The sequence below is a fragment of the Charadrius vociferus genome, unplaced genomic scaffold (assembly GCF_000708025.1).
Source record: "Charadrius vociferus isolate BGI_N301 unplaced genomic scaffold, ASM70802v2 scaffold59, whole genome shotgun sequence".
Lineage (NCBI taxonomy): Eukaryota > Metazoa > Chordata > Aves > Charadriiformes > Charadriidae > Charadrius > Charadrius vociferus.
In genome coordinates, this window is record NW_009661371.1 from 6,080,799 (window position 1) to 6,106,262 (window position 25,464).

Consider the following 25,464-nt stretch of genomic DNA (forward strand, 5'->3'; position numbering starts at 1 on the left):
AATAAAAGAACTACATAATGAAAAATCTCACTTTGATAAACACCTTAAGATTATAACCTGCAAAGAACTAATAATTCAGTTTTATCAAAATCAAGACAGCACTACATTCCTTTTTTAAGTGACAGTTAAAAGAGCTGGACTTGAATGATACAATCAGTATGCACTCTTCACAAACTTATGCAATTTTTAGCTGTGTATGTCATCAATTAGTAGACCCTTAAAGAGTGTAAAATAGGGGTATTAAGTAATTTGAGAAGATAATTTCTAAAATGAAGTAGCTGTTTTTGCAATCTGGAAGGACTTTTGAGAATACTTGTCGTTTACCAACTAGAAGAACTTCAGTATCTGCATCCTAATCATCCAACACAAACTAACCAAAAAAATGCTGTGCTTTGTAAATAGAGGAATTGCCAGACCTCATGTCCTTCTCATCCAATGCTCTGTCTCGGACAGAGGCCAACAACAGATGTTTCAGAGAAACATGCAAGAAACCCCATGGCAAGTAATTATAGCATAATCTCTCCATATCAGGAGATTCTCCCTAGCTCCCATCTGCTAGAAATTATTTTACATCAATATATAGAATGTAAAAGTACTCTTACAAAGTATTTACTTTCCAAGCATCCTCTTTGAATGCTGAAACAATGCATTAACCACTTGCTTGTTCAACAGACATCTACATGATCAGCCTTTGGTACTACCACGAGCTTCTCTCTCACAATTGCTGTTTCTCTTGCCTTGTGTGTAAGCTCTTCAAGAAAAGCATCGTTGTCTCCTAGCGTAGTACGCTTCAGCTACCTTATAGATAAGATAATCCTGATGGATAAACTGCAGCTGAAACATTAAACCACTGGTCAGAAGTGAACTATCACCATAATGCAAAGCTTGTAAAAACTATGGAGAATGTCTGGTACACACCTTGAACTCTAGAAAAGATTTACTTTAGGTGCCTGGGCATATCAGTTTATTACTCAAAAATAAATAAATAAAAAACCAACCACAACCAAACAAGACACATGTGGGCAACCCATAAAGAAGCAAGGAAAAGCGGTAGAATCTATGTCTCCAATAATTTTTATCACAGTCAAAAACAGAAGCAGATGCTACTGTTACCTGCTTGTATTGTATTTCTACAATCAAATGGATCTAGTTTGTGTGTGTCACTTACATTCTCTTTGCAGCTAGTTGTCTTCTGCCTCTGTCTACTCTGTCCTTCCAAAAGAGCAGCACACCTAATTGAAGGCATGACATTTTCCTCCAGTCACTAAGTAGCAAATGCCTTTAAATCACAGTCCAGCTCTCAAACAACATTAACTTAGGCACAAAAAAAAACCAACCCCAAAAACATTAAAAAAAAAGAATCAATCAATCTATCATACCACAAAGCACAGGCCATAATTTTCCTGCAAGGCCAGTTAAACTGAGATTTCATTTTCCAACCAAAGCAGGTGGAGGTGCTGCATTTTGCAATATGCACTCTCTGGGCAGAACAAGAGCAGCTGTGACACATGCTCGGTGCTGGATCTGAGATGGATTGTGCTGGGATCAAAGCACCCACGAGTCCTTCCTCCACTCCAGCAGCCATAACAAACCATCTCCCAACAGTCTGTGCCAGAGTCTCGAACACCGAGTACCATGGGCTGCCTTTGCACATCTGAATGTATTTTGGTCTTAAATAGCACGATGGACGTGAACAGAAGGCTCGGATAGCATGGTAGGAATAGGAAAGATATAGCAATATGCTAGAGATCAGCATCCCATTACATACCCTCGTATGCCTCTCCACTTTCTTTAGTCCTGTCCAATTAAAGTGAAATTTCTCTGAAGAGCTGTTCCCGTAGGCACCTAAGACATAGTTATAATATATGATCACAGTTTTGTTAGAGAGTCTTTACTTGAATCACCTTCTCTTCAGTATTCATCACACTGCTTAATTTCCTCGATATCAAATTGTCTAGGCTGCTGAGGAGTATCTTGAAGCACGCATTTTGAAATTAGAGCTGATGAAATAAAACTGGTGACACCTGAAAAGCTAAATCAACAAATACACTTTCTGTTTATTCAGCTGTAGTTATAAATGATGTACAGTCTTCTCCAAGAGTTAGAAGAGAATACTAGTTATTCCACCTTCCACCTAGGAAATATTTTCCACCCAAGTTTGCCTTCTCTTAGACCAGTGCAAGCATGAAAATTCTCATTACTGCCTTATCCTAAATGTGCTTGGTCTTTTTGTTTGCTGATCATGTCCTTGATTCTCCCATTTGACGCACTAGTAATTTAAACACCCTTTCCAATACGTAAAATTCCTTCGAGTTCTTACAGAACTTCTTACAGAATAGAAACCTAAGGCCATATACCTGGAGAACTTGCTCTGCAACCTGGCCTACAGAAGCATGTATTATTACATCGCTACAGCCCAAGGCCCTTCAGCATCGTGTCTCGTAACAGGAATGGAGAGAAGTATAGCAGCAAGCAGAGGAAGGAAGGGTACAAAGGTACCTTCACGTGCTAGGGAGTACAGTTGACTGGAAATGGAAAGCAGCCATATCTGGAAGTCACTGAACGAAGAGTAGCCATTTGGTAGTGTTGGATGAACCTCAAGAACACCTTGCGTGTCTTTTTATCTCATTTTCTATCCTTCATTTTTATACGTCAGAGATGCTCTTACTAATTCTTCCCCCTGCCATCACCCACTAAATTAATTGTACAAGTGATCTTGAACACTAATTCTTTTTATATGGTCATTATTTTCTTCCTGAAGTTGTAAGAGCAACTGATGTACACTGTATAGAAAATGTAACTCAACTTCAGAGTTTCCCTTAACCAAACCAGTCTGAACCGTTACAAAGATGTGGCTCGGTTTAAGCGTTCATGTATAGCAAAACCCTGGTATATTTTAATACATTGCTGTTTAAACATATCTAGATGTGTCTTATTTTTGCAACTATATATACAGTATATACATGTATGTCTGAATTGCCACGTAACCAAGATTAAAAAAAAGAGCTGATGTGCTTCATTACCTATAAATATGACTTCAGCAAGAATACTGATTTCCCAACGAATAGCTCCAGTTACCTTCTCTCTCTTAATTTTCCCACAAGAGAGGCTCTTTTGATCCAATTAAATAAAAATGAAATAGAGCAAATTTGTGCTGAGGAAAGGCTACACTAATAACACAAAACTACAGCCTAGTGTTCTGGCAAAGAGCTGAGGGAAGCTATTCATTCTGAAAGACCTCCAGCAAATGCCATATATTCCAATTTTGCCACATACAAATTGGAGCAGATGAATAAAGATTTGAATAATTCCCGGAGGAAAAGTTTCCTTTTTTCCAAGTAATGTTAATAAAATGCTATAGGAATAAAATTAAATTAACACTAATAAATATACAATATACTGAATAAACTGATAATTATCAGTTTATGGTTATTTGATAAAAATTTAGATCAAGTACTGTGTTGGTATATTCAAGAGAACATCACTATGTTCAAGAGAAGCCATTTTTCCACCTTGTTCCACCAACAAGCCAGCATCAGCCTATGACCTAAAACTCAATTCAGATCATTCTCACATGAACAGGTCCCAGGGAAAATAAATTTAAGCCAAATAACTGCTGTAAAATTGTATGTGCTCGTTATGTGAGAGATTAATACAGACATTAATCAGACCACGAATAGCAGCCTACTCCCATTAGAGCTGGTAAAATCCCTAGCTTCAAAATTAAGCAGTAAAAAAGGCATTTTTACAGAAGTCCATGAATAACAATGACTGGTTTAGGTCACTGCTTGGGTTGATTATGCTCTTTACATTTTACATTACTAGCTATACATTTTGTGTCAGGGCACCATTCCATTCACATTTTCTTTAGTTGTAACTCCAGTATCAAGAGATTCTCTTAATTATTTTCAATGCTTCAGCTACCCAGCCCCTCCTCTGTTATAACTATTGATGAGGCCAAGATGTAAAAACAGAACACTGCAAGAGCTGAAATTGAAAAGGTGAAAAGGAGACCCCAAATATGTAAAGAATAACCGAGAGGCTGATGGATCTGCAGGATAGGGCAGGACCCTTTAAGTAAACTGAACATGAAACCTTTTGATGCAAGTTGCACCTGTAAAACAGTTCAGACCAACTGTTTATTTCAACCTCAGAAATCAGAGACGGACTTGTACCTCCCAGAGCTCATGCATCTGTGCAACAGTGGATAACCCCACTACTACCAAGAGCTGGACAATCTCCTGAATTCCCTTTGCTTTTGTAAATGCTACCAAGCAGCAGAAGTAGCAAATTTGGGTACTAGCAGCTAATAAAAAGAGGCAACAGTTTTCATTTCATTTTCTGGTATACAATTTTTTGTTGTTGTTGTTCGCTTCTTAAAAGAATGCAAGTTCAAAGCAATGACAATACAAACATCTTGTTCCCCCTCCAGGATGGATGCTGCACATCGGGATGTCCTAGCAAAGTATCATAGTAAGACGGCTTTTTGCAAGCCTAAGTGTATGTTATGATGGTTCCAAGGTATGAGGCACGAGAGGTCAGCATCGCTAGTCAGTGGTCCATGGGAAGTGGAAAAGCTGTGTGAATAAAAGCTGTGTTGAATGGAAGAGAAAGAAATATGGAGATGGAAAGCTAACCCAAATTCTACCACTATGAGAAGTTCAAATCTGTTATTCTTGTTACAGCACAAAATGCAAGACAACTCTACTCTGCGAACTACTATCTATATACAGATAAATTGGCAGTAATGCTCTACAACTCTGTCTAAAAAATTTGGAATACAACTGTCTGAACAAAGTAGTCCCTTGCATCCTCAAGGCATCACAATAGGATATAAATGCTATAGAATTATTTTTACTTTAAAAGCTTTAATATACACACTCTCCCTTGAGCACAAAGTTATTCGCTGTAATGACATGATAGCCAATAAGAAAGTAATAGCTTTGTGCCTTTGTGCATACTGGTGAAGTGTCTGACCCTACATATTACAAGAAATGATTTGAGGCTAGCAATGTTTTGAGACAGTTTACTGGAAAAAAGAAAACACGGGAGCAGGTTGCCTTGACGACGCTGTGCCGCTGCACCAGAAATCAAAAGAAAATGTCGGATCTTCTGCTATGTTAAGGACTGCAAAGTATTCACCAAACTGGGTTAAAAGAGAACGAATCCCACAGCATGACAATGTTACCTGACCTATGCAATATTAGCTATCACTTCTTATCACGAGTCTTTTAGAAAACTGATGAAAAAGCCAGATGGTTCATACTTCACAGCACAGGGCAATAAGAAGTAAACAGCAAGTGATACAGTAATGAGTGTTCAAAGTTCCTTTTTTTTTTTCCTGGGAGACTCTGCAGGTCACTTCTGGTTCTGAGAGTCTGCTCTGGCGGGAGAAGTGGTTTCTAATGGTGACCACTTTTGATTTCATAGCAGGATTTCACAAAGATGTCTCTGCAGGCTATATCACTTTCGGCAGTGATCACTATATTCTTAAATAAAGAATGTAAATACAAATTAACCAGCTAGCATTGAACCAAAAATAAATCAAGACCCTTAACATATTTTGCAATCATAATCAGCATCATATCAAACAGCTGGAATCTTCACCAAACTGATTTAACCAGTTAATCACTAATCCGACCACAAAGGGGCACTGATATGCTTGAACTGGGTTTTGCTTTGTACGGAAACTGGAGTTAGTCTGTTCCATAACTTCTCTCCAGGACCTGAATATCCTGCTCTGGGCAGTCATGAACCACGTATCTCCAACTGGGACTTAAACATTTGAATCCTGTATGGGAGTTAAAGCTGGCATGGACATTTTATCACTCTTATAACAATCAGATCATTTATAAAATAAATTATACCAAGTGGAGAAAGAGCATTCCTTCCTTCTCCTCTAATGACAGCAGCTGGGTACACAAGAGCTTCCACAGAGTTCAAGGGTGTATATCCCAGAGAGGCATCTCATATCACATTTAGAAGTGCTATTTATCAGTATATAAGCATGTATTACAGAACACAAGAGGCATAAACACTTAGAAGCTATATGTACACATTCAAAATAAACAGGAAGATCAAGTTTCTTTCATTATCACTATTTTAAGACTGGGTTTGCTTCTGTTTAATTTAACAGAAACTTATCTCTCTGCTCTAAAAGAACACTCGCAGTCCTCTCTATTTAAAAGAGATGAATTCAGATACCCTTTCTATCAGAAAGAAAATCAACCTCAACTGGTACATAATGCTTCCCTAAACAAAAAATTGACTAGCTCTTCCTTAACGACCAAGAGTAACTACATGGTAACAATGTGCACTATTGCTTATGCCTCACATAAATAAGACATCATTTGTAAATCATTTCAAAGATAAAACAAAATCAGGGAAGAAAATAGACAGATCCAACACCGCAGAATAATCTGTTGGGATAACGCATCAAAGTAAAGCATCTCATCAGATATCAGACGTCTTAGATAGATAGCAAAATTTAAATATAAAAAGTATTTTGAAGTACAGTGAGACACTGTAGAGAAATCTCCATTTGAAGACATTTCTGCATTTTAAGCACCTTTTAATTTGACACTTTAATCCATTTCGTACTCACAGTATTTTCATTCCGTTCCTGTTTGTACTATGTTTCAAACACCAAAATCGAAGGATATGAAATACAGGTGCTACATTGCCAGGATTACATCCTTTTTAAAGAAGTAAGGATTTTCTCAGGATGAAGCTATTACCTGAGAGAGCTCAATAAGGAACTCATATGAGCTTCTTTCCACTTTCTAATTCTTTCCATGATAAATAAAGTCACTTTATGAATGAGAAATTCTGCATTCTGGATTGCAAATGTTGAAAGGTAAAGCTACAAATGCAACTGCATTATTTATAACCATGGAGAGACATAACAGAGACCACGAGAAATAGAACAGACACACTAAGCAATGCTTAATATTTAATCTCTAAATTTATATTTAGCCAAGTAATTAGACCTGCTCAAATATACGAAACACTTGCAATGCCTGTTGATCAATGCTTAAAAGGATTACTTCAATGCAAAGACTCACTAAAATGATTAAACTAAGTTTTATTTGATGTCTGGTGCTTTCAGGGATTCTGTAATTAAATAACTGTTGCATATTGGCACAAGCCTATTGATTTAATAGAGTTATCTTGATTTATGTTAACTTAGTATGCTGCATGTTGTCACTTATGGGTGTTAACAGCTGTATGACACGATATTCAAACGTGATCTTGCTATAAAACCCTAGACTCTGATAAAAACCTGTTTGGAAACACTGAGAGTGCATGAAAGGCTGAGGCATGAATAAAGTTGGTAATTCACCAGTTGAATCAAATAGTTTGTTTTATATTTAACTTCTGCTTTTGTGATACTCGAAAAACAAAAGTATAGATACCTGTAATTAAGTTCTGTGGTCTGTAATTTTTCCCTTCAGGAGAGACAAGCGGCTGGACTGTTACAACGGTATTATGATAAAATTCATCATAATGAAGCAATGCTTAGTCAAGAATGAAGCAATAGAATCTCACATCATGGGTAAGGTAGAGATTAAAAATCAAAACTGGTTGAGAGATGCGACCCTTTCACCTGTAGAATGCTGTTTCAAATCCAGGCCTAATGGCCATGGAAATGGCATCTTCTGGAGCTGCCCAGAAACTTTCACTTTAGGGGAAATTTCCATATTTTTTTTTCCCTAAAATGAGTTTCTTATGAAAATGGAATAGATACTCTTCTGTTGGAAATAAATCCATGGTCTTTTCTTTAGGAAATACTGAAATCAAATCTGTTTTCAGCATTCCTCAAAGTTTACTAGCAAAATAAATCATTTGGGGGGGGGTAAATTTTGCTGTTTCCACAGGGCATTTGGCAAAGCTGACAAGAATTGCATCGTTTTCAGATATAACTGCCACTGGTCATAATGTCCCTGCCATTATGACCAGAGAATTCCTCATTTTCCATCCTTCGGAGATCTGGGAAATTTTCATTCACTGCTGCCAGGCTGGACTTAGTGCTGGAGACTGAAGGCTCTCGGGGTCTAGTACATAGCTAAGCCTTAGCAAAACCTAAAGCTCTCAAGAAGGTCTGGAAGTCCTATAGTCCATATAGGGGCTTTCAGATTCTGCAACAGGGAGACAGGATCGTGGAGAGCTTCAGCTTTAGGAGCTGCCTGTCCCACAGCACTTTCGTCCCTGGTAATCAGTCTTCATAGCGTCTTCTGAAAACCTGGACTTCTAGGGGATGTCCCACAGCTGAGGTCCTGGGCTCCATAAAAGCTTGCAAGAAATTTGACAGTGTTCCATTGGAATTTTCCACATTTTCAAAATACGTAGTTTTTAACAAAACCGCACTTTCAGCGGTTGTTTAGGTGGAAAGTTACCAGTGAGCTGCACTTACCCGGCAGGTCTCTTGGTGATCACTCTTTTCTCCCTTACCTTGTCCTTGCTGCAGCTGTCAAAGTGCTTGGTTTACAAAACAGCTTCTCATAAACCCTTTAGTGTTTCATAAATTAGTGAATTATGGTGATGATCATGCATACGCTTATTAGGGATGACATATTTAGTTTAATATAACGTATGAAAGGTGTCACAGCTGAATGCTATAATTGCAAAAAGAATAACTAATTTCAACTTGGAAAACTTTGGAAACTTTGATTTTGGATTGTGAAATAGGTGTAAACTATAAAATAGGATCTGTAATTAGATGCTGGGTCCATACTATACAGGCAAATATTTGTTGCACTGCATTTGAAGGGGGGAATGTTGCCAGCATTTACCGTCAGGCAGATAAACTATGCTTGAGTACTGCTTTGGGCAGAAACAAAGATACCCTATCTGAAAGAAGAGGCTCATTTTTTATGTGTCGGAAATCAAAAACTCACCTGAGAACCAATGATAAGATAAATAAGGTGGTAATCATTCAATAAAGAAAAAAAACAGACTTACAGGAATTACATTACCACTCTAAATCTGCCCGTATTTCATTAATTTTTTTCAATTATAAGAAAAAATGAGGGGAAGGAGGGAGCAGCAATGATGAGACATACACAGTTAAAAGTGCCTACTTCTGATATCAACAGTCATTCACATATTTCACTCCTTTTCACCTTGGACTCTATAAATTTTATTTCAAGTTTTTTAAAGGCACTCTATTCTCTAACACAATCGGGAAAAGACTTTTGTTAAAAATACTGATACCTGTATATTCTCTTGAGGCAAGTGGCTGTTGCAAGTGTATTAGTTAGATGGAAGGTTAAAGCAATTTGTATTCAAAATAGAAACACACATATAAAGAAAAAAAAACCCAAAAGATATGATATAGACAGGGGATTTTATACAATTATCTCTTTCCTGTCACATTAGCGAAAATTTATCTGCAATTACTAAATGCTAAGTCAATATAATTAAATTTTTAGCTATCAGGTTTTTATTTACATCTGTTTCAATTTCCAGTTTACCTGGCAAGATCTACCTGGTACTTGAGAACTGCGTCCTTTCCTATCACCAGCTTTGCTTGTCAAATCAGTCCTGATTCTCTCTTCAGAAGTGGTTTATCATCAGGGACTTACTAGATAATTTCTCTGGGTAGGAAATGAGAAGGAATTTCATTTGCTCTCCTTTCTCTGAACTGCTACCTGTGCAAAGCTGACAAAACCAAAATGTCTTTTGCCATCAAAACACCACTACGTATACTAGTGATTAGCTAGTGATAAGGTAATAGTTTCTACATGTTTTTTAAGGACTCTCACATTGAAATTTATTTTAAATCAAAACTTGCCTTGTTCTACATTGACTTAAACTTCAAAGGTGCAACAAAACCCCAAAAGGATGAGAGCGTATTTAGAGAAAAATTAGAGGAGAAATGATTCACTCCAAGGAAAATAAAACCCACATATGTTGAATAAACTCTTCACCTTCCCTATACCGACAACCTGCGTGCCATTAAACTGATTTATCGTGGAAAACAGATGAGCATAGGTAACATACATTTGACTTTCATGATGCAAGGTCGCCCTATAGTTTAGATTCCATTAACTAATCTTAATGTACGAGTGATTAATTTGCCTACAAGTGTAACAGTTAGAACAGATGCAGCTAAATTGATTGACTGTGTTACTTCATGAGTTCTGTCCCCACATTGGTGCAAGCATCATTCTCAACCAGAAGTTATGGGCTCAGTGTAACAATTACTGGGTGAACTGGCCTGTGTTATTCAGGAGCAACACATGATGAGCAAGATTTCTTTCTGGCTTAAAAATAAGCAGAACAGCCAACAACAAAAAGCTGAAGAGAAAAATTCTAAATACAAAAAGCTATTATTTGTGCATTTATATTGCGTTTGTGCTGAAATGAAGTCTTTAGTCGAAATCCTCTGCTGCGGTAAATTAACTAACTTCAGTGTAGAAATAACATCACCGGGACTGATTTAACAACAGCAAATATAAAGCCATTTTGGACAGGCAGATGTTTCTTTAATTGTGCCAGTACTTTGCAGGGCCGTTCTGGCCACTTGACACCTGAGGATAATTAAATTCAAAAGCACCATACCTTCCGGAGAGGTTTGAGCTTGGTCTCCATTATAAAATCGTACTTGCAGAGTTCGCAACAGCGCGTGTCTGAGCTCTTAATCCACTGGTGCAGGCAGGCCTGATGAACAAAGCGCAGGGTCCCCGTGCAGCGACACGGCGTGATGAGGGGACTTTCATCATCTCCCTCACAGTGACAGATCCTGACAGGGAGGACAGCAAGAGCTAGTGAGGGAAGTTGCCAACCAGCAAGGCAAAGGCACTGGTTTATATACACTGCTTTTTTCGTTTTCAAGACTTGACATTCATGAGACACAAGTTGTATGACCTTTCGGATTGAGGCCCAGGAACGTATTCCTCATTCCCTTCTGCCATTTAGTAATTTCTCTTCACCTAGCTATTTCTCTTTGAATTTGCTACATGGTCTGAAGGTGAATCAATAGAAAAAACACTGTTTCTCCCTTTTATGCACAGCAAAACCTTTAAGACAAATACCAGTGCTCTTTCTTAGAGCTGAATAGTCCTTGGTCTGTAAGTAATGCCAATAAAATACACAAAGTTAGCAGAATCTAACCCAAAACTGGAAATATCCAGTATCAAAAGTTCAAAAAGCTCCTAGGATACCTCTTTGGAGTTACACGGTTAAAAGGATAAGAGAACAGTTTTGAGTACTTTGGAGTAACGCATATGGCACAGAGTACACACATGTGCCACACACCTTTTAGGAGGCAGGTGTTAAAAAGTTCTTCCTCTTTTTCATTCTTCACTGTCCCCTTGAAGCAGATAGCTGCGTTATTGGGGAAAACAAAAACTACAGCTGTAAGCAGACCCTAAGGTAGGGCGTCATCTCAGAACTGTTGTCACCTTGTAATGGGATACAGAGCTTTTCATGTTGCTGTTTTGCATAAAATGATCAGTGTTCTAACATCGCAATCTGATGGTTTTCTTCTGTGACACATGTCCATATGTCTTGGTGGTTTTCCCCTCTTCCAAACAAACTCCTGATTATATCAAGAAAACATTCACCCATCAAACCCAACACCAGCTGTATTGGAAAGCGTCTCTGTGAGGGCAGAAAAAGCTCTACGGTGAACAGAAGGCTTAACCAAACACCTGAAGTGAAGGAGGTTCTCCTCAACGAAGTGTAACTTCCTCTCATCCCCACCCCAGAAAATCACAACAAAGCACCCAAACCCTTGTCTTAAGAAACAAATTGGCATGTAAGGGGAAAAAAAAAAAAAAAGCTGAGGCCTGAGAAATGTTATTTCAAAATAGAGAAGTAGCAACAGCAGTGATCCTGGTGTCACGCAACTCAAACTTACTGCTTAGAAACTTACTAGTTAGGAAAGGCACCCTCAGATACGGATGTGCAGAGGAGGCTGAACGCATCTGAGGAATAACTCACCCCTTTATGCAGAAAACCGTGGCCACACCACTCCCAGGGTAGGAAGAAGGCTGGCTAGGACCCCGCAGTGAGGTTCTCTTCCTACCAGCCAAGTTAGGGAAAAAGGGGGACCTTCTTCATACAGGAGCACCTGGCGTACGTCGGGAGGCAGCCTGGCAAAGGCACCCGGTGGAAGACTGGCTACAGCACAGCACTGAGGCTGCCAAGTCGACAAGCAGGGGGAGGAGGAGATTGCAATGTCTAAGTGAAAGATCTATGGATCAAAACCAGCAGCTTCACTATTCTTCCACAGTGTAGCCTAGAGCCATGAGAAAATGAATCTACAATAATGGGAAAGCAGAACAATGCCGTTTTGCTAGATATATAGCATGAGACAAAACAAAACCCCAAAACAAACAAACAAAAAGAACACCCCAAAACCACCAAAAAAAAAAAAAAGCTCTGGGAATGTGGTACACAAAAGCCAGATTTTCAGTGTCTACAGTGGTGCCCGTACACTAATCAGCATCTTATATCCCATGGGAGGAGAGGGGAGAAGAAAATACCCACAACTTCTATCTTGTATCTTGCACCCATTCATTTTTTGTGAGACACGTTTTACAAGAACTCAATTTACGGTCTTTTCTTTACTCACTCAGCCAAGGTAGGTGCACCAGCAGCTTAGTTCTTATACGGAAATTGTCTGTGTGCTGACTTCTTATTGAGCCTGTGGCTTAAGCAGAACTAAATTTTCAAAACACCAAATAGCTATTTTGCTAACAAATGCATTCCCAGCTGAGAGGTACATAAAAAACATCATTTTCTTTTTAAATTAAAGCTATTTCCCAAAGGAAAACTAGTATTCTTTGTTCATTTAAATTCAAGCTATACATAATTTATTTTACAGGCTTAGCATTTAAACTATTTAGAAATTAGACAACTAAGCTATGTACCCAAGAGCCTTTTTTCCACTACTGCCAGAATTGTTTAAAATTATTTTAAGAGCTAAAATACAAGACTAAAACTCCACTGGGATCTTCAAATAAAGTGACACTGCAAATTTGAAATGAATGGAAGTATTCTTTAGTAGAAAGACTTTTACAGAAAAGCACTGTATGAATTATACATTCTATTTGTGCTTTCGTTGTAGAGAAGTTACAAGCTAAACATATAAATAACAAGGTGATGTTAAGAACTTACATTATACAGAACTTCGAACTAAATAATCTAATGGCCTCTTCTAGCTTTATAACCATGAAATATGTAATGAGTATAAAAACAAACTTCAAATGGAATTAAAGTCCAAAGAAAATAACCAAAGGCATGGTTTTCATTAGCTTGAATGCTCTTTGGTGCAATTTAGCGCTTCATTATTTGGTTAGCCAGAAAAAATTAGCTTAAAAGAAATTTGTGCAACCTAAACTCACAATCACAGTCTTTAAGGATACGTGGGTGCCTAACAGCTATTGAAACAGACTGTTGGCTAACTGCTTAAATATCTTTTAAAGATGTGGGCCAAATAACTTGTAATATCTTGCTCAGCCATAAGTACTGAATCAGAATTTTGTGCCTCTTTGCCCTTTGCTGTATTTATCTATCATGTACATCACAATTATCACAAATTACAGAAAATAAATTGTAAACAGTGGTTTTGAAAAAGATGTCATGCAAACAGAACTGAGCTAGGGATGCAAAATACGGACTTACCTGAACCATATCTAAACTGAGTTGGAGGCAGAGAACTTCCATTCTAGTTTCCTATTTTCACATGATCGTAACTGTTCAAAATTTTGACCCATCAGACTGACAATTTACAGGGCTGAACTTATCCTGAGAGTAAAATTTGCTTACATAATTTAGAAATGAATTGAATGAAAATTCCCACACTCTCCACTATAAAGAAAAGAAAAAAATATAAACTGTTAAATCTATACTGATTTATTTACAAGTTGTAGTACAGCACTGATCCTTGTTAATAGCTGCAGTTTCAACTGCTCAGACACACTTACAGAATTTACATACTCAGCTTTTCTCAACTTTCTAGTCCTTTAGTAGATAAATGGCCTTCATTATAGAGCAATACTTTGGACTATCTGGAAATGGAGGGGAAGAAGTCAACTATTTGACCAAAATCCTTTTAGTTAGAATCCCTTTATAGTCACAAATTGAGCCTGCTTTTTTTTTTTTTTGAGGTTTGATAGCTTAGTGCTTTAAAGATTCCTGCCTAGGAACAGGACCTCAATAAATCTTGTGTACACCAGACAACACAGCATATACAAGCTATTAGATGAACTTCTGATTCAGATATACAAATTATTTTTTGTGTGTCTGTATATGTGTATAACACACACCTACAGACGTATCCCCACACATTGAGATCAGAGAATATTTATTTTTCTCTAAAGAAACTCCCTGTGAAACTTTATGAAATAATACTCCAACGGTGCAGTCATTCTTATGCTTAAGTTTTTGCTTTATATGCCAGTATTTTAATTACCCAGCACATACTTCTCTAGCACAGAATTGTTTCTACAACCCTCAGCACATAGATGTGCCAAACGGAGAAATTTATGCCAACGCTGTGCATATATCAGACAAAAATCCAAAAAAAATCTTTAAAGGATGTTCTTAAATAGCATCTTCACTTATAATGCAATAAATTAGCAAAAAGAAAAAATATTTTGCAGGAAGAAAATCAAAAATGCTAAATTGAAAACAAAATTAGTCTTTATGAAAGATTTTGCATAATTCATATAAAACTGTTGCAGATTTCTTGTATGTTCCTTACACAAAAAACAACTCTCAAACAGAAATAGAATAGTTTAATTTAGAAAATTTTTAGAGAACAACGTACGTAAAAATAAAAAGTTAAAGGAGTTTACTGATAACATTTTAAATTATTTTTCAGTATTCCTTTTTGTGCAAAATATTAATTGAATTTAAGGCACATTCAAATGACGCTGAAAAACTCACTGATAATGCAATGCTTGATTGAGAAATCATATGTGACGTATTAAACTTTGTACCATAATGACTATGCAAAATCAGTAAGTAACGTCGCCTGTAGTTTTAGGTATACCATCTCCTTCACTGAAGGCCATATTGACAACGTACATATAGAAACAACAAAAATTTCTTATCCGATTAAAGCAATGAGATACTACTAAACTAAGAACCCAGAAGTGAGGCATCTGCAGAACGTGGTATTGTTGTGCTGCCTTTAATTCTGGGACTATGAACTGTTTTCCTGTGTTTCCCCTGGTCCTGTTCACTGTAAAAGTTAGCAGGCAGGAAGGGAAGGATGAAACAAGATGGTTACAGCTTGTAGACATTCATATGCTAATTGGATTTAGACTGATTTTCAGAAAAACAGCAAGAGCTATCCTGGATGACTGTCCTTCACTTCTCATCAAATTAAGATTATTTTTTGTTCCATAGAGACAAATATTTCTAACGTAATCTCAGTTTAAATAGTCAACTAAAATCGGTATGAAGCAAGAGCTGACATGGAAATTTTTCAGTTTTTCTCGACAGTGGTTTAGTTTGGCAAAATCATAGCAACCAAAATTACAATCTAGGTGGTTAGTCACCATCTGAACTGCTTATTGCAAGAGATACAGATAGATTCCCACCGGTTTGTAGCTTTTCCTTCACATGCAAGGTAACAATTTTACTCTCATTAAAGAGAATACTGCTAATCTCAGCTCTCATTGGAAAAACAGCAGTTATCCTAACCTGTCTTTCACTAATCCACTTTACTCTTCAGTAATTAAGAAAATAGGCCAATTTCTATGCCACTGCAGTGAAGTCTAAAATGCACTTATTCTGCAGGAGTCTTGTGTGCATTGTGAAACTTAGTGCTCTACACTTACCCAGTTGGCAAGTGCTCCTCTATGACAGTATCTGTACAGCTGATTTCCATAGGTGTCTGTTGTCAAAGGGAGGTGATTAAGGCTCAGAATGAATTAACACGTCCCTGTTTGTGCTTTGAGCTACGTAAGAGCCTTGTCATTAGGAGCAGCGCCGGTAGAAAAGAGTTTGCAGTAATTCTGCACCCCCAGAACTCTTTCAGTGGATCCTGTAGTTGAGATTGGCACTGCACCTCAATACCTAATAAAATTTTCAAGGATCCTTGGCCATTGCATATGGACAAAGGGTTTAGCTACAGTAATGTAGCGCAGATAGCTTTTGTAGACTTCCTTAAAAATATATCAGGTCAAATTTTACCCTCATTAACAAATGTACAACCTAGGGGAGTGCCTCTGAGGCTTTAAAAAACAGAAGTGTATGCAGGGGCATGGGCATGATAATGATGTATGATAACGTTTAAGGCCTATAAATGGCATAATTATGTAAAAACTGTATTGTTCTCTAATATTCTCGGGTGCTATACAGCTGTGCCTATGCTCACAAGCATTGCAGTGAAAGTGCAGCAAATCTGTTGAAAAAAACAGCTGGTGCTAAAACCCCCGTGTCTACATCAGGGTCATCTTGGTGGAGGTTGCTTTGATTTGATACTGATTTGAGGTTGGACCAGGAATACATCTTTCAGTATACTTTCACTCAAAAGGAATATACTTGGAGAACCCTGAGACCGATCCTCAGCATGGTGTAGGACATGGTAAAAGTAATGGTGATCAAAACTAGGTTCCTTATCTGAACTACAGCACTAATAGAGACCCTTTCACTGACAAAATTAGGAGGAGCTATTGCCTTATGACTGTGACATGTTTACTGCCCCTGTGAGGCTATTTCTATGCACTGTGAAATACAGCATGATAATAAACTAACGCAGATGCCCAATCCCCATACTGTCATTTTCCTGCGGATGGAGGTATGCCGGCAGAATAGAAATGCTCTCTTCTTAAAACTTTCAACAAATCTCCCTAATAAGAGGGGTAAATACCTTCTCTATAAATATGCTCAAGGAAGATAATGCTTATTCCAAAAATATTTTCGGTGAGAAATGATTGAAAAGGCAGTTAAAATCTTCACCTTCACTGGAAAGCACACCTGGGCTCATAATGATTATACAAAGATAAATTCTTACCCTGTTTAGGGGGTACACCTATATCTAACTATACTGTATCTCACTATTGCTAAAGGGAGCTTAGTCAGGGAGAAACAGCATAGTTGGAAGATGTGGGACCAACTCAATCCCTGGCTTTGAGTTATGACAGAGGATTATTAGCTGCCAGCATGAAATACCATGAGCTCCTAGGTTATCTTTATTGGACAAAAAGGAACCAATTCCACATTTGCAAAAGGAAGCACAAAATTGCTGTTGTTACTGGCTGATAATCTTAGGAAAACTGTTCTCCTGTCCAAAAAAGGTCATTTTCTGTTTTTGCCAACTTACAAGTGCTTACAGTGCTTTTAGATAGTTAGACCCTAAAATTAAAGCAAACAACTTTATGAATAACTCACAGCAAATAATTAACTCACTCATAAACAGAAACCCAAAAAATATCAAACTCTGCTCCTGCATAATTTATCACTTGGGAAAAAAAAGTTAAATTCACTAAATATATTCACCCTGCAATAGGCTACAGCATGCCACCTTTCCCTTGCTTTCACTTTGCAGGCTTTTTCTGTTTAATCTCATTTCCATTCTTTCCACTGTTAAATCATAAAGTAATCTAAATGACAAATTGGTCTTCCTCTCCATTTAAACACAGTGTGAATGAAGCACATTAATTCTCCATGCCGAATGTAATCAATTTGTATACCTCTTCCCTGTCACTCCTGCCCCTCCATTATGTTATACAGTCAGCTGCCTTTATCTGACTAGAGGAAAAACCATTTTCAAAATGTTGCACCACACCAGTGGAATTTCATAATGGCTTAGGCAAAGCTGCCTCTTGATTTCTGCAAACGCGCTCAGAATTTTCAAGAGACCCAGGAGCAAACAACATTAGCAAAAGCACGCTAAATCTTTTATTTTGTCAACATTTCTTGTCCTCCTATTAATCTTCCATTATAGGTGATAAACAGGGTATCTAACCATCTAAAGAGTTACAAGTAATTCCTGCCTCAGATGCACTGTCAGTGCAACTCAAGGCACACGTCAGACGAGATTTACTGCACTGAACACAGTTCACAGAACTAGGCACTGCATCTTAAAAAAGGATTCAGATTTCCTCCCACCTGCCTAGTAAGAGTCAAAGCTTTAAGTAACTGAACTCCCTACAGAACGTACGCAAGCTTTAAGTATTTAATAACGGGACCCTTAAAACCAAGGGCCTCCTCTCACCCAAACTTTATAGCAGAAAGTGGTGCCAGTTCATGTATTTGCATTAAAAATTCTAATAGGTTTCGAGAGAAAGAAGCAGGAACCAGGACTCAGTTCTCCCCCAGTTAAGTGACCCTAACCACAACAAAGCCACGCTTGCCTTGTTTCGGCCTTCTGAATCATGGAGAGCTTCCAAAAGAGACTGCATAACCAGATGGCTAAAGAGGTGACAGATGGGGCTTTGAACCACCAGGCGGAGAATAGAATTAACCAGGATTTCATACTGCTTCAAAGACTGATGAACCAATAGACCATCATACAGAGGAGATTCTTCAAAAAAGCAGGAGATTCCTATCTCAGAAAGAAGGCTTTGAACAGGAAAGTAAGCAGCAGTCACAATTCTTTAAAAGGAAAGGGTGAGGAGCCAACATGCAGGGCAAGATTCAGAGATGTGGCTCCTAATGAAGGAATGTATCATCCCGAGACCCCAAAGAAGTCACTAACAGCCCAGGGACAAACAGGTTAAAAACCCTCTTCAGCCAAACACTACTGTCTGGCAGTTCAGCATCCTCCAGTTTTTTGTGATTTTGCAGGGCTCTGGATGGTATTTCAGGTATATGTAGTCTGCACTGCTGTTTAAATTATTTACTGGATGCAACCTCGTGTTTCAGTATAAATATTTCAAGTGAATGTTAAATTTCAATGGTAGTATTTGAGCCTATATATCTATCTTCTTTTCACCTTTCTCTTTTTTCCTCAAATCCATGAGGACTTGTTTCCTCCTAAGAGGTTTTCTGTCTGCTGGTTCTGTGAGCGCTCTACTACATGAATATTTCAGGATGTAGGTATTTTCATGCAAGATACTACTTTTGCAGGTCCTGCTAGATAATATTATGAAAAAAAAAACCCACCAAACCCCAACCTGTTACAACACTTGATTTCACAAAGAGAAACTACATGATCATATTGTCTCTTGTCAAGTGCAATGTACACTATTTCTGCCTACCTATGATTGTGTTAACACATAGAAATACCCATCCTAGTCTTTTCCTAAGTTTATAATGGGTTTTTAATTAATACCCTAGCTGTTTAAAGCAGATTTTAAAAAATTATACTTAATGTAGATGCTGCAGATATCATCAATCCACTTCACCATCTCCCTTACTACTTCTTTCCATTCTTACCAGCCTTCTGGCATGTTCTACTCTTCCATTTACTCCTTAAATGAGGGCCTTCCTATACCTGACTGCATATAAAGTCGTTCAAGGAGTTCAACAAAATTAACATTCTACTTCAGATATGCAATTTTTTCATCGTGAGAAACTCCATCTTATTTAAGTGTGCGTGATTTCTTTCAGCTTCCAGAATTACAGTTTAGTGTTATTGCTGAAATGATTACGTCAGCGCTACAAAAAGAGCTTACAGCAAAAGCATAACTAGTCAAACAGAAAATATCTTTCAATTCTCCCATCATAAATAATAAAAATACCACAACATTAATTTAGAGTCAATACACAAAGCACTTACGAGACACTAGTGGTAATACCAGCTAACTCTTTTTCTTTCCTTAGTGATTCCTATGTGAAAATCCATGGGACTAAGTCCCCACAATCCATTCACTTCACTGTGTCCCACACATAGCTTTTCCCTTCAGTGAGATTACCCTCGTGCAGATCAAAGAAAGCTATTTCTGAGGCTGTGCCTTGAGCCACGTCGCAAATCGGAGAACACAGTATATATGAAGAAAATCTCAGACACAGGGAAATTTAGGAAAAGGGGGATCCAACTGTATGATTTAGAAAGCCTACCCTGTGAATCTCAAAAAAAAAAAAAAAAAAAAAAAATTAGGTGCCAAAACAACTCAGCATGGTCAGAACTAACTTATGTTGTCGTCCCCAATCCCAGAAGCAGAAACCTTGCCTTCTAATGGACTCCAGAAGAAAGGAACAGGTTCAGGGAAGAGATTGTAAAGATCATTATTGGTGTCATGTCATTGTTTCATCATTTTGGAAACAGAGAAACAGTGACACTAGAAGGGGAAATGTCCTACTTGAAGTTGCCAAGAGGCCTGCATTAGACTAGCAGAAGTATACATTGTGCCATGGCATTATACTTTATCTGCATGACTATGGTGCTCGTGCTAGAATAGGGTCTGTCCTGTCGCATTCCCACTCATACAGGAAATGTACATGGAAGAAACTGTTTATAGCCTTATGTGCGTATGTAAATGTGTTTGACTGGAATTCATGAGGAAGTAAAGGAAAAAAAATGCCTACCCAAGCACTTATAGACAAACTAACTGGCACCAGGAGATGTTCAAGATCCCTGCTCCTCTGCTATTCCCACAAAATCCCATCTAGGTGGGAGCCATTCCTCTCAGTCAGTTTTGTCACACCAACTAGAAGACATGAATACCTAGCATGAAAAGCTTGAAAAAACATCTCAAGAAAACAAATTTTCCACATCCCAACTAGCTATGTTAATTTTAATCTTAGAATAAACAGCACAAAAAATTCCCTTTTTCTATTTCTGGTGCAGAAATATGGTTACTGTATACATGCACATCTGCGTTGAAACATCATTCTTTTTTTGTTTCAAAAGCAAGATTGTGAATCTGAAGAAAAACTCACATCATAAGTCAATTAAGTGCCTGGACCTGCCCTGAAAAACAGAAACTACAGTCTATACTGAATCAGTAGTAAAAACATGTCTTCCTTTTTCTTCAGCTGTCTGAAAATTGATTAAGACAACTTACCAGCTATGAAAAAATAACATTTGATTTTGTAATGTTTTTCCTAGATGTATTATCACTAGTACGATACACCGAGTAATGACCAAAAAAAATAAATACATCTTTACCCTTGACATGAAGATAAATGCAATTATGACTGTCTTGACAAATTTTGCACAGCAGGCCAAGTTATCAACTGTGTTGAGTTTAGTGCTGGTTGTTCAAAGAGCATTTCTGCTGACAGTGAGCCCAGAAACACACACCTGTCAAAAGTTTTCAACTTTTCTCTACTAAACAAGAACCTGGCTGAAAAGTTTGCATGCACATCCTGAAAGTTCATCCTTGAACCAATCTCCAAGTCTTGCAAAGAGTGTTCAAATAATTATAATAAAATTGAATGGGTTGAGAAGACAGATAAAAAACTGCAGTCTGCTTTCTATCTGAAAGCAAAGTCTTAAGTTTGGGGACTTAGGCAACAGTTAGGAGTAATCTACATGAGACAATTACAAAACCGTTACTTTAATTTCTCTTTCTTTTTTTTTTTTTTTTAACACAGTATAGTTAAGCCTGTATAAATATTTATACTGACATAATTTATTTCAGGTTTTGGGTAGCTCATATTCAGACAATAATGATTAAATGGCCCTGTTATATATATACTGTGTCTACTGCACTGGATCTTCAATACAGGCAGGTTTGGGGAGTTCAGAGATTTAAGATAACTCTGAAGATGTTAAGGTAGTTATCTGTCCACATCTCTGCATCATACCATGTAGACAGACTTCAAGTGCTTAAAAAATATATAACATATTTACCATGTCTGCTCTTACTTGGTAAGCGTTACAAGGAGTGTGTGCCACTAGCTGTACTAGTCATGGATTGTCTCTCCTGCTATGAAAAAAGCACAACGCCTGCACGTTATCTTTCTTTTTTTGAAACTAGGATCTTTGTAGAGTGTTACTAGGTTGAAGTATACTGTGAAACTGCATGATGTGGCATCGTGAACTTCCTCATTCTGACTGTGTTTACATTTCCATGCAAATTTCTTCCCAGCAAAGAAAAGTGAGAAGTTTTGGGGTTACCACAACAAGAAACTAAGTCTGATCCTCATTTACACTTTGTAGATGAGAGTCAATGCTGGCTCACAAGTTTGAGGAGAACAAACAAAAAAAATAATAAAAAAGAAATACTTGTTTCAGTTCTGTTGAACTTACGGGATGGTGTATTTTCATTTACCACTAAACTAAGTGACTCAAGTCCACCCAGCTGTCTACTGCAAATTCAGACATCAGCTCAGAAGTGCCCAGCTTGCTCTCATGTCCAGGGGGAAACGCTCACCTTCTGATTGTGTGCTTCACACCAAGGTGATCAGACTGTCAGAAGCCTGAACTTCTGAACTAGAAAGAACTGTTGGTGTTGATTTTTCTTTCCCAAAGCTTATTTTAATGCTTATTCCACCCAATCACCCTTTGTATTGTTTCAGTCCTTGTGATGGGTACCAAACTAACAGTCCCTACACTTTCACAGCGCAGGGGTGCTCAGCAGTTCAAAGTCCCATACAACTTAGGCCCAACTGGAGAAGGTGTTTTGCAGGCACCGTCCATCAGATTGTCACGGTAATGGTAGCTCTAGAGGACACTGAATCAAGACCATAAATTTATTTCATGTAAGGCAATGAAAAATGACAAAGAGGGACCAAAGCTGGATTGGAACTGATCACCTAGGAATGAAAAACTCTATATCCCATTGTATTGAGCTATCTGGCACTCTGCCTCATTCTTTGCCTCTGGCTGGAGATTTAAAACACAGTAATACTCTGCCAGAGGACACAGCGTGACCGTCTTCATGAAGAAAAATGCAGAAAATAAAAACATTTAGTTCCCTTGCAGGATTACTGTTTTGAAATAAGAGAAGTATGTCTTCAGATTGAGATATGCTAACTTTGTAGCAAAGGTTGTCGTGTTATTTCTTACAGCCTGCCAAGCAGTTTATTACTGAGAAACAGTGACAGCAAGCAGACAAGAGAAGGGCACTCAGCCCACGGCGGCGAGAAATTCCTTTTAAGAACGCTAAATCTTTCTTATATAGGGACTAACCTGCATACTTCTAAATCATCAGACCAGTCATCATACAACACTGGAGGCTTCTGAACAGCATCGGTCACAGTGGGGCCTGCCCCAGCAGGTGCTCCCTTATGTGGGACTGCCAGAGCATCACTGCCGGAGCCTGCCTCCGCAAAGCGGTCCTTCGTATCCTTATTGTGTCTAAGGAAAGACACAGGATGCCGATCTCTGTAGTAGCTTTTCCCTTTGCTTTTCCCACATTTTCTTGAGGAAATCCGGGCTTCCTGAGATGATGCTGAAGACTGCGATTCCTTAAGCTTTGGAACCCTTCTTCGGCGGTGATTTAAAGTAGGATTCTCAGGGTCAGACACCTCTTGCTTCTTTTTCCCCATTGTCCCCAAGGTGACAAGTTCAACAGCATTATTGTTTGAGGGCCCATCCTGGTTACTGCATGATCTATTGCTCCTTCTCCCCCTCCTGGGCATTCTGGCCTTTTCTCTCGCTCTCCTCCTAGCCTGAGCCCACTGACTCTCATCCGAAGATGATGATGAATCAGATGCATTCCAGCTGGATCTCGCAGGCTCAGGATGCAATTTACAGTCTTTCCCCTTTCCTTGCTTTTCTGTATGCTCACCATTGTCTCCAGTCTCTCTTTTCCGCCTAAACCTTCGTTTTACTTGTTTCTTACCAGACTCCCTATTAGAAGGGGTCAGCACCATGACAGGGGTTGCATGTTCAAGCTCATCTTCTGACAAATCATGCAAGGTGGTAGATCTGGTCAAAGCAGTAAGCAAAGGAAAGGGATGGAAATGGTAAGGGTGGGTGGAAAGAGAGAAATCACAAAAAAAAGGATGAAAATGAGAACATGAATTTTAATAGAAAAACATGAGACTGAAAAGCAAAACCAGAACCAAAACAACAAGAGATCAAAAGAAAACTAAAGCCTGTGTAAATTATGAATAGTGTTAAGCAGAAGCAAGAGCTACATATTATTTAATCAAGACAACAACTAACAAGTATCAGCCAGATTAGAGTACATTTTTCTCAGCACGTACCTACAAATGTCCTGAGTGGAAGGGCAGACAGACAACCGTGACTGACTCCTGGGAGCTGTTCCTGTTGTAGGACTGCTTGCCTGTTGAAATAAGTTAGATAATTTGGAATCTTTATCTATGAAATACATTGCAGATATTTTACTGCTTTGCCACATGATTACAAAATTAAAGTAACTGTTACTGCTGTTCATAGCGCACTGTTGAACACATGCAAGCTCACAAAATACAGGAAGCCTGACCAAAAGCAAAACCTATTTGTGGAACTAAATATGACTGAAATATTTCAGCTCTCATTTGCTCATGACTACTTTTTGTTGCTGTTTGAGGAAGCAGATTTCAACATTTGAATTTTCATTTTGATTTTGATCTACTGTAAATGTCTGATGGGAAAGGTTGTTGGTTTTATTTCATGCAATCAAACCACCGTGATGATTCCTTTCAAAATGGAGTGAAGTGCATTTACATTAAGCTGAGTGATGAAGAGCACAAAGCTAACCTATGTTGAGTGGACTGAGAGAACAGTGAGAAAATTAAAGTATGTTTTAAAAGGTTTTCAAGGCAATCGGATCTTCTAGAAGAGCTTAAATACGTTAAACTGATGAGCCTGAGAAGACCGAAATGTAGGCTGCATCTCTACAGAGATGATCACATTCTCAAACAGCAGAAGAGAGATAAAACACATTTAGTATGTGACATTTTGCTCATAGGGTTGTTGCTACAAATTGCAGACTCAGTTGCTCAATACTTCCACTGAAAACATGTTTTGATGGTGTTAACAGCAAACCATTTCAATCTGCCTCACAATCCACTGGCAGCATAGCTGTACAGAATCCAGATTTAAACCCAAGGCTTTGTGGTTCTTCAGGATCACCCACGAGGTACAGTATTGTGGGGAGAGGGTTCAGTATAAATCATTCTTAATGCTATGGCCTTCCTTTAGCTGACAAGGGCATTAGCTTTTAGTAAGGAACCCTATCTCCACTATCAAATGGAGACAAAATACTATCTATAAGCCTAAGAGTTCCACAAGATCACGCACCAGATGCAGGGGAAGAATGATTATTAAGCAAGAGTACAAAGTACAAATAATACAAAGATGTAAAGGCTGTCAACCCGTGCTTTTGTACTGGCAAATCAAATTCAGCCGCACATAGAGTCCATAATTAAAATTATTTCTAGCTCACCTTTCACAGACATTTTTGTGGTGTCAGTTTGAAAATTAATAGTACAAGCAAAAATAAATAAATACAGCAAGTACCTGCTGACACTCCACTTTGATCCAAGGTTCTTAACATCCATTATATTTCATGCACAGATCTTTTGGAAACATCAGTCACCACTATGTGTATTTTTGCTTTTAATGGGATCCCAGCTGCGACTTAAGAACAGTGCTTTTGCATGAAAATAATCTTCTCACTTTTGGAATTCAAGTAATCCTTTTTACCTCTTGATGTGTTA

General features: G+C 38.1%; 1 protein-coding gene across 1 annotated transcript in view; it reads right to left on the reverse strand.

Moving 5' to 3' along the window:
- Positions 1-25,464, reverse strand: part of MARCH1 (membrane-associated ring finger (C3HC4) 1, E3 ubiquitin protein ligase) — a 94,758-nt gene that overhangs the window by 10,868 nt on the left and 58,426 nt on the right. The window contains exons 3-4 of the mRNA XM_009893727.1: positions 24,007-24,086; positions 10,564-10,744 (exon numbers count right to left, since the gene is read on the reverse strand). Coding sequence (XP_009892029.1) covers positions 10,564-10,744; positions 24,007-24,086 — 261 coding nt within the window. The remainder of the gene's footprint in view (positions 1-10,563; positions 10,745-24,006; positions 24,087-25,464) is intronic.